Source organism: Argiope bruennichi, chromosome 9, assembly GCF_947563725.1.
Source record: "Argiope bruennichi chromosome 9, qqArgBrue1.1, whole genome shotgun sequence".
Lineage (NCBI taxonomy): Eukaryota > Metazoa > Arthropoda > Arachnida > Araneae > Araneidae > Argiope > Argiope bruennichi.
Genome location: NC_079159.1, coordinates 29,678,420 through 29,689,572, shown reverse-complemented (window position 1 = coordinate 29,689,572; position 11,153 = coordinate 29,678,420). Strand labels below are relative to the sequence as shown.

The window sequence follows — 11,153 nt, the reverse complement described above, 5'->3', positions numbered from 1 at the left end:
AGGTGTTCTTTGGGATTAGATCAGGGTTCTTAGAAGGCCAGTTCAGTTTTTGAATACTCATTTCGTCAAACCACATCTGTGTAAGCCTCGATGTGTGAATGGAGCAGTTATCCTGCTGGAAGAGAAATATGTCTTCCCCAAAATATTTCCATAGAGTTGGGAGTGCAGCATTGTCCAGAATGTCCACATACATCTCAGAGTTCATGTTTCCAAACACAGGAACTAACGAACCCAGGCCAAACCACGAGAAACACCCCCACGCCATTATGCTTCCATCACTAAACTTAACAGTTAGCACAATGCAGTCACTAAAGAAACGTTCGCCGGACATCTCCCAGATCCAGACACATCCATCTGACTGAAGTGATGAATCTCGCTTTACAGTCTAGCAAAGAACATTTTTCCCACAGTCCAATGACTGAGTTCTGCACCATTGCATTCGATGCTTCGCATTCTGAGGAGTGATGTTGGGATTCCATGGTTGTGCAGCCCAAAGTTTTTAACCCTCGACGAACAGTCCTGCTGCTAACACTAACGTCCGATGAGCTTTGGAACTCCTGAGAAATTTCCACCAACGAGGACTTGCAGTTTTGTTTCGCTACCCTTTTCAGAGTTCTGCGGCTGCGTTCAGCAAGTTTTTTCTGCCTACCAGTTCGTTTTCCTGAAGTTTCACTGCCTCGACGTTTCCACTTCACAATTACATCATTCACAGTGGATTTAAGCTTCTGTAGAATATCTGCAATCTCACAAAGGTGGCATCCCACTATATTACCACAATCAAACTCGCTAAGCTCCTTTGACTTACTCATTGTCTCACAAACGCATAAATACAACCTGACAAACCACTACTAAAGTTTTTATAACTTTCAATTACGCATCAAATTGCGTCATCCGTCAGACCCGCTTTTTTAAGGAGTGTCCGGATACTTTTGGCCAGATAGTGTATCACACCATTCTTATAGATTGGGGGGGGAGTCTTCCTTTGACAAAAACAATGCTCTCATAAACAATGGATTTATATAAAAAAATGTAAAATATTTCGCATATTGAATATATATAGTGCACACAATTGCATTTCTAAATTAAAGTATGAAAACAAACGTTTTGATCTCTAGTTCGAATCATTGCAGTATGAAAATGTTTCATCCAATTTGATTGTATCAGTCTCTTTTACAGAATTACTATATTACATTTTACCTATAGTTTTTCATTTTAATGTACAGAAAGCAACTCTATAATACTAATTTTCTTCATCTCTTGATTAGCTGGTTCATTGGACATTCAAACTGAGTAGAATTAATATCTTCTGTGAATAATTTATTCATGATTCTCAAGAAGTTAAGAGTTTACAGAAACTGGCCAAAGTGCATAAAGTAATCCTACTCGAAACTCACTGAAATTCTTCTAGTATCTCTAAATTAACACATTATGTGCAGCATTATTATTAGACAGTGGCTATATGACAAAGTGGATTACCCAAGTTATATTAAAGTGAAAATGGACATACTTGAGCTTTTCTAATTTTTTTTATTTTAGAAAAAGTCATTGACAAAAAGATAGATTCATTTAACTGATTTAAACTGAATTAATTCAAAGCTTAAAATATTGGTTAAATTCCTTGAAAGCAAGTCAAAGGCATCTGTGCTATACACTATTTGGCCAAAAGTATCCGGACACCCAGTGTTATGGACTTTGAGCGTATTGAGGCACATATTAATATGATGTTGATCCTCCTTTTGCATCGATGACAGCCTGCACACGTCTGCGAAGGCTTTCCACCAGTTTTTGATAGGTGGCTATAGTAATTGATTTTCAGGCCTATAAATTTACTTCACTTCCCGATTAGATGACATTTTAGGCATTGTTATTTTAATTGAGATAATGAAGCATATTACAGTAAATACCCCTTATATTTAAGGTGATTGTAAATTCTGCCTTAATTAGATAATTCAAAATCCAGTAATTTGATGTGCATGTTACATGTCATTGTATGTGAAGAGCTTAATGAAATAGAATTCCAAGCATATTGACAAATTGTACCTCCCTTCTACTGTATTTTCTTCAATTTCTTTTATAAACTGCTAAAGTAATTGGAATCTTTCTTCCTTAACTTTCAACATTAGAATTAAATATTGATAAAACAATAGTTTGAATTTGTATGATTTTCAACAATTGTTACCATCAAAGTTTAAAAAAAAATATTGGAAAATTCATAAAAATTACATAGCAATTAAAAGTGGTACCAGTAAAATTAAATTTTTTTTTTAATCACAAAAGGATTATAACATCACATTTTTGCAATTTAGGGAAAATTATGTGCATCAATTAAATTTTAAAATATTGCAAGATGTCTATTCTGAAGTGTATTCCTAGTTGGGTCCAAGTCTAAGCTCTAAGGTAGCTCTAGGTCTAAAAGTTTACTTTGTAAGGCATGGACATAAAGCATTTTTTCCCCCCTATAAGTAGAGATGAATTTATATCGGGCAATTTACTAATAGTATGCCAGCTATAAAAAAAAATAAAAAATTACAGTATGTTCAGTGATGTAGGCCATTACATGCTATGAAATTAGTCACTGACAATTTGACGACTTTCTTCTCCTCACATGCAATGCAATTGAATATGTCATGTAAAATTTTATACACACACAATCAAACATTTATGAACCATTTTGCTTATTGAAATATGATTAAAGATAAATTACATTTATTTAGAGTCTCTGGACTACTGCCAATAAATTAACAAATTCTAAATGCAGCTGAAAAGAACTAGAAGTCATTATGATGCATTTGCACCATCTTTATGACACAATGAAAAAGCCTTAAAAAAATACTACAATAAAAAACTTTCATTATCAGATTAAAAGAATAGCTGTCTTCTATTAAATGTAGACTATACACAATAGACATTTAGTAATATGCATCTCAAGACAAAACATCTAAAACTAAGTGATAAAGTAATGACTTGAAAATTTGAAATACGAACTAAATACAGAAAATAGTTTCGAATTTGAAGACAGAACTTATAAAACCATTATTATTTGCTCAATCAGTTATTTTGTTGCATTGTATTCATTCTTATAAATATGACGATGAAGACATAGGATAATGGCTTTTATGCTGAGATTGAGTATGAAAAAAGCTTTGCAGAAGTCATAATTGGATTGAAAATTGATAAGAACAGAGAGTCATGTCAGTAGCATTGCCATTGGATGTAGGACACGGAAGGCTTAATCTTTTTAACCAATGTTTTAATTTAAATTCTTTATTCGATAGAAATGAGAGACACTGAAGAATTACTAAATGAACATTTAAATAATACTCAATAAAACTTATCATAGCCGTTGCTTTATAATTACCTGTTCACATGTTAATTATATAATTTAGCATGACCCTGTTTATAGATTTCTGCATTATCTATAAATTGCGGACATGTGCGATGGAAAAATCATTCATTCTGTTCATAATGTCAGACCACTGAAACTTGAGCAATCCAATTAAGTGCAATATCATCTAAGATGCTAAGTGACCACAGTAAGTTTTTCAAAATTTGATTTTTAATTGAGAAAATGTTAAAAATTTGAGCAAATTGAAAAGCACTTAATTGCATAAAAGCCAATTTTAGAACATTTTAAAACTCAAACGAAATATGTGATATAACTTTGCTTTTTTTCCCCTCACAAATTGATAAATTAGGGTATATTTTCATTGTTTTAGTTATTGCATTTTATGACGACAGTGCTAAATAGTGTGGGTGGAGGCTGTCATTGCTGTATAATAACGACGAATTAAGCCCAGTTACTTATGCTACAATGCCTGTAATAGATATATTTTTTTAATAGAAGAGACCGAGTTTATTTTATGTACAATGTTCCGATGGATATTAGGCACTTAAAATTACTCAGCGTTTAGATTTCCAATTTTTATTAAGCCAATAAATTACAAGATTTGTTGCAGTATTAGCTTTAATTAAAATATAAACATTTGCCAAATCGGATAAAAACTTAATTTGGTTTTACAAAGTATTTACACGAGCGATAAAGAAACACGTTCTTCTGTTTTCTAATAATGCGACCATAAAAGGATGATTGACTACGAATTCCGCTGTCTCTTCGAATGTGGGCCACATTCTGTAGCTAGCAAATCCTGTCAACGAAGCAGCCTTACTTCCAACCTGAAAAGAGAAGACAACTTTAATTGTGCCGAAGCACATTTAACAATCAATGATATATTTACCGACCTTCTAGATAAAACAAGAATAAAATTCTCCCTTCGGCTTTTTGATCTACTTACACTAAATGTACAGGGCGATTCATAAAGTATACAGTTTCAATACACTATAAATCAAGAACAATGCAAGATATACGTCATGTGTAACAGAATTGCATGGAGTTATTTTAAGTTTTGTCACAGATAGTCGCAGATGTTCCAAGTTTGACCCCTTAGAAGAGACCTTGTACTTTCTGGATACTGCACAGAACAAATTTACTTAAGGGAATCCCGCATGTATTGCATTGGGAATTCGAACTTCTTTTCTCAAAAAGGGAAGATTGTGCTTGTGTATCTTCCCACCGACATGAAATGTCATTTCAGTGAAAACAAAGTAATCAGCAAAATCTTTTTCAAAATGAAGCTGCATATCGGCTCAAAATTCAAAGCGCGTTTGATTGCCAAAGTCATTTAGATTTAGCGAAAGCGTTTGAAATCATTTTCTGCAGACGGTGGGCTGAGAAATTTGCACTACATTACTCACCTTCTGCATTGATTTTTTCCGGGCTTCGTTCAATACTATTGCAAATCTATCGGCGACTTCTTGCGATACAGTCAATCGTCTAGGACTTGACTCTTTGCACAAACAGCCCGTAGTTTTAAATTTTTCATGCCATTGATAGATATGTTTTTGTAACTGGAATTTCTTTTCCGAATTGTGATCGAAAATGCCATTGTATAACAGTTACGGCTTGAGGAACACAAAAAACCTCCATTGCAGGCGCCAACTTTTCGACAGCCTAGTCACATTGCACACATGTTACTGCCTATGTGACTTCTGTCAAGGGCGAGACAATTTAAGAGTACATCTAACTTACAATTCACTAAGGTGGTTCGCGTCTTTGATTGTTACTGTTTTGCAACGTCTGGAAAGTGTACACTTTATGAATCACCCTGCATATTTACCTTTGCTGTACAGCAAGGGGAAATCTAGTATTATTTGTTTCAAGAATCCAAGATCACTTGCGGAAGATTTTATCCCTCAGAGGAATTGTTAGATGGGCGCATTTGTTGTCTCATTACGTTTTTACCTTGCTATATTAGCTCAAGATATTTTATGCTTACTTTACAGTGTTCAATATTTTGAATGCAATATGGTCAAAATGTCGCAATAATCTTTTAAGGCATCTTATAGAATCAAACCCACCCTGTTGGATCCTTTCAGTTCTTTGTTTCCACTTGTGATTTTGAACCGTTTTACTTCGAACTTGTTCGATTTTGACGATTGTCCAGGTTATTACGCTTTCTAATTGCGGCGATAATCGGATATTTATTACAATGCAAAATAAAATGTAAACAGCTTTCATCTTATTCCATTTTTGGAGAAAGCAATGCTTTCTGGAGCATGCGTAAATCGCTGAGGTTTCTCTTATCTGATAAAGGACCTATGTATTTTATTATATACATCTCGTTCAAATTAGCAAGGAAAAAAAGAAATAAAGATTAATTGTTCTACAGATTTTTTGTCAAAACTGCATTTTAAATTTCATTTATATATTTCATTGAGTTTTTTTTTGTCATTCGTACTGACAGACAGTTCGCCCATGGATAGATTTAGAGACAAATTACACAGATCTGCAGTTGTTACAAAAGTCCCATATATCCATTGTGTATCTATCTTGGGGGTTAGTTTTTATTTATCGCGTTCATATACTCAAATTATATTGATAGAGGCCTAACTAATTGCAGGGTTCGATTTGAAATTTTGGCAATAAAAATCCAGTGGCATAGTTTGCCAATTCAAAATAATTCCGTATTATCTTCATTTGCATCTGAGCAGTCTTTCCGTTGACGAAGTTTAATTCTTTGTAAAAGCTGGTACATCTACGAGTTGGAAGACCCTTTTTCCGGTTATTCGACACAAGTCGCTTGTTTGCTTATTGCTACCATCTTGCTTCATGAAGATTTAAGACCCACATATTTTGGAAATTATAATCTTGGTCAAATTTTGAACTGAAAAGGTCAGCGGGAAGAATTACAAAATATCTATCCCTTTTTTATAATACTGCAAAGTAGAACACAAAATGTGTTGCTTTGTATTATACAAAAGTAAAAAAATAGTTGAACGAGTAAAAATTATTAATTCTAATTAGATAATTTTAAGAAGAGTACCGAACTTTAGAATGACATTTTCCTCCAAGCTAGATGATGCTATAATTCGTTCGATAGTAACCCTACAACAGAACGTTTGCCTTTTCAATATCCCCATTTTCATAAATATAAATAAACTAAGAAACGTGCCCTCCGAATCTTGATACTATGAGACTTGAAAAGTATCTCAGAAATTAAAAATCAAGGAGGATTCGACTCTAGTCCTAGGGTTACAGACTTTTAAATACTGAGACCTAATTTATAGAAACCATATCTATAACTTTCCACTTAAGGATTAACGCAGCGTTTTGACAAATTCACACGTTCGCCTCTAAGACGTTTTACGCACCTAAAAAGGAACTTGTAAAAAACCCCATCTGGTATTAAAAATAAGTATTTACATTAATGATAATAAATCACTTTGAAATTAATGGATAAACAAAATGAATATTCGTAGCGAAAAGGAGTTTCTGATTCGATAGACGGGCTCCAAGCTGACATATTATCCTTATTTATGTGCTTGCCATATAGTTTGATGCAATAGAATGATGCCATCCCATTCTTGCAAATTCTGAAAGAGCATACATACATTCAACATCTTGTCTTGAGAACTTCTGCTCTTATGCAACACACAGGAGCTTGATAATGTTACAGGATTGATGCGTCTATTCATAATTGTGGTAACGATAACATACAGGGAATATCCTAAGTATCGTTATAACATGTTTGAGGATGAGCACAGCTATTTAAGCAACGAGATGCACCGTTTCAAAACGTCTTTGAAATATTTTAGGAAATTAACCAAAATTCTCAAAAATCGGGAGCATTTAATTTACAACTTCTGGGAAAATATGTAGCTGTAAAAGCTATAGGTCCACAGTTCTCCAATAAAATATCTGGAATGATTTTCTTCCTTTATGCATATTATAATTTACAAATATGATACCAGCCGCCCATAAACATATTAGCAAGATATCTATAGTCCTTTAGCTTCAAAATTAAGTAATTATGTCTGATATGCATTTAATTTAGATCAAACATCTTTAAGAAACAAAATAGGAAGATTTAATTGAAGAACTATTAAATTTAATTTTTATTTCACTTCCCCTTCCCAATTTCTGGACCGTTTAAAACCGCTTTCGGTTATTTTTCTAATATCGGAAAACTATTTCAGTCAAGCTCGGATATTCTATGTTGGTAATAGAGGAATTTTAATAATGAATTCCTTCAATTTCGGACAATTATTTAAAAATCAGTGGGCAAAACACAGATGCCAATTGTAGAAAAAAATCGAGAAATGTGTATTCCATTTACTACTTCTACAAAGCTGAGAGAAGTTCATTTATCTGGCATATTAAGCCTTATTTCTATCAAGATAGATGTGGAACAACTGCATAATAAAAATATGCTCCAGTGAGCCAGAACTTGATGTTTCTTCAATTCCTTTCATAATTAAATCTCGTTGTACTGGGTTAAAAAGTTGAGACTTGAAAGCGTTTAACATCGCAGATTGCCTTTGCAATAGAAAGTTTTCACCGACATTTTAACTAAATTTGACCCCGTTTACTACAAAGACAATTATCACAATATGTTGACTAAAAAAATCACCTCACCAATTGGCAATTTGACACCTTAGCAGAAATAGTAGCCGACAACAGCAGAAATTCGTAATCCGATTTACTATCCACTCTACCCATTCATCCGTTGTTCCAAAGGTTACCGCATGCCCTGCGCGACTTAAACTGTTGACGAGAATTTGCTAAAGGTCGCGTGGCCTTTTCCAGCAGACCATCATTCCTGTGTAAATAAGATCTCACTATTACATTGCATTTCTATTTGAGTGGTTACTTACCTCATTCACTTCGATCAGGGCTTTGTGGAGGATTTGATTCACATACATGTCTTTGCTTGGAGTCATTCCGGAAAAGTCAGCAGCTCCAGCATTGAAAATAGACTTGACCCCCAATTCTTGCATTTGTTCCGATAATTCTTTCGAATATTCAACTTTGAATCTGGGCAAAGATACTGTGACTTTCGTGTCAAGCATCTTCATCCTCATATTGGACAGCATGGCACTGGTCAGGCTCTTTTCTAAACCTCTCAGCCCATTTTGGCTTCTTGGCAATAAAATATACATGGAAACATTGCGTTGCTTGAAGGGAAGCTCTAGAACTTGATAGAATAAAGTTTCCAAGTATCGAAATCGAGCTGTCAAGTGCATCATGGGTACTTGTCTGAAACAATGTTTACATTTTAGAAAACAGTGACATACAGAACACATTTTAATGTGTTCTGTATGTCACCGAGCAGAATTAGTCTTCAAGACTTCTGTTATTAAACAAATCGAATTATTTAATTTGTATATAACTCGAATCTTAAAAGTAATTTGAAAAGTACACAAAACTTTACTCAACAATTTACCATACATTTACAAATAATGCAATTAAAACTTGAATAGTTGAAACTTCAAAGTTTGCTTTATTTAGACAAAGCTTCCATTCCAGATTCATATACAGTACACTCCCGAGGATCTAGTTCGCGACTGCCCGGCTTCTGTACTCTCCAGCCTGGTTGTCTTTTATCGTAATTAAACGAGGAAGGTAAGGTGTTGTATTGGCAACATTGCCAAGGCACTGAAAGTGGGCGTCTGCTACGATCCTCTTGCGTGTCGTGAGCAGAATACAAGCTGTGACAGGAAAAGAGTAGCGTTCTGCTCGTTGTGCACCGTCATCTATTAAGGACTTTCAAAAACCGAGTTTCGATTTTTATGTAATCATTTATCAGTGAAAGAATCGGTTTTAATCAATTTTCTTAAGAATTAGACCTACGGTTTACGTTAATGTTTGTTTCCTGCATTTAAGGTTGGCATTACAGAACTTATATCAGAAAGTAAGATTAATTTTTCACATTCTCTAATAAATTCTTAAAATATGCAGTGCAGAATATTAACATATACAAACTACCATTACATAATTCTATTTTAACTCGACATGTTATTGGCAACTGCTATGATTCAATGGGCAGTGGCTGTTTTCACATTGAGGCGAGGGCTTAGTACTCAATAAGAAGCGAGGAAATGCATATTATAACAGCGTGTATTGGTACAAAAATTTTGTCTTTTCCTCTATCCGGCTTTGTTATCCGACCTGCTCTTCCATATCATTAGGACGGATACTCGGATGTATACTGTATATTATGCATTATATATTTGCGAGTAGAATTAAGCTCTTGTGCCACAGATTTTATTTAACTTCTTAAAGAGACGACATCTTTTGGGAATTTGTTGCCATTTCAATTCATATAAATGGCAAGGGCACCTGAAATACTAAGCAATAGCAGAGGATTTGTTAATTTTGCCTTGGATTTAAATATCAAAGATTCTGCAATTCGACGCACGAATTTGAGCGATTCTTTTTAATTTTAAAGCTATTTTGATACTGGTCCAGTATTACCTTAAAGTTGTTTAAATTAATTTTCTTAAAATTGTATCGAATTCACGTATGTTATTTCAAAGAAGTACAGAATTTCTCATTTTAGAGACTATTCTTTTCGTATACATAGAATTTGTTAAAAAAGCTTTAAGTTAAATGTGTACGATATTAGCATTAAAGACAGTTTCTCAATGTATTCCAGAAATTCTTTCTTGAAATTTGACTGAAAAAAAATGGTAATTTAAAGAATTCTTTTCGTCTGCAAAAGATTTCGGTGCGATAAGAAGACGCTTTTCCAAATTTCTTTTTATAATAACGATTTGAATCTTATTTTCACACGACATTCCGCAGTAAATTTCTAAAGTTTACAATAAGTATCTTATACATATAAAAGAGTTTAAAACTTACGTTGCTTCCGATTCTAAACCATTGTTGTAAAAGGGTTCCATGGTTGTCTTATTTATTGGGAACTGAATCCTCCATGTTCCTTTAAAATACAACGCATTCAAAATTACCGAAGATGAACAATCGCATAAACGATCCAGTAGAGATTGGATCTTTCCACCTGTTTTCATGCTAATCCACTTATTCATATCTCTTATTATCTTATCGGTATCGGTTGCAAAATCCACCACTTCGACAGAGGCATTGTACAGACTTTCCATGTCCTTTTTGTATTCAGGCACCAAGGGTAAATGCTTGTCAACAAGAATGGCGTTCGCAGACTGCAAGACATATCCGGAAGACTCGTCAGTTTTCATTAATAGTTTCAAGAGCAAATGAAATGATGCATGGACAAGGTCATCGGACAAACCCACATCTTCGTAGCTTAACGCCTCGCGAAGTTCCTGGAATGCATCAATGAATTCATATTATTGCATACAAAGTTTAATTTCAATATTAGTATAACTAACCATCAGTTATTTACCCTGAAAATAGCATTTAATCATGTCAATCCACTTCATACACAATATATTCAACTTTTGTTGTAATAAGTTGTGGTTTAAATTATATTTGCAGAAGAAATAACCTTTTTACTTTCTTGTATACAAAGTGCAGAGAAAATGTGAGCGGCGAAAAATTCGAACTCGAAAATTGAAGAATTTCCACATTTTAGACCTCTGCGAGTCCGAAAAACATTTTAAAGACTGTTTATGCCCGTCTGTGAGAAAGAAGTCAAAAACACTTTAAACTAGATAAAAAAAACTATATACAAATTTTATTAAACACCAAATTTAATGATATCCAATTTCGAGAAAAATCTATTTAGATGATATCTGGATTCCTGCTGTTCGAATATAAATTAACAAAAATTACAAAATAAAAAGAGCTTGGATAAAATTTGGTACATAGATTTGACACC

The 11,153-nt window shown here is 33.8% G+C and overlaps 1 protein-coding gene across 1 annotated transcript in view; it reads right to left on the bottom strand.

Annotated features, from left to right (window-relative positions):
• Positions 1 to 3,939: 3,939 nt before the first annotated feature.
• Positions 3,940 to 11,153, bottom strand: part of LOC129984912 (uncharacterized) — a 42,549-nt gene continuing 35,335 nt past the window's right edge. Inside the window, exons 8-10 of the mRNA XM_056094862.1 lie at positions 10,199 to 10,638; positions 8,212 to 8,593; positions 3,940 to 4,173 (exon numbers count right to left, since the gene is read on the bottom strand). Coding sequence (XP_055950837.1) covers positions 4,015 to 4,173; positions 8,212 to 8,593; positions 10,199 to 10,638 — 981 coding nt within the window. The 3' untranslated portion in view covers positions 3,940 to 4,014. The remainder of the gene's footprint in view (positions 4,174 to 8,211; positions 8,594 to 10,198; positions 10,639 to 11,153) is intronic.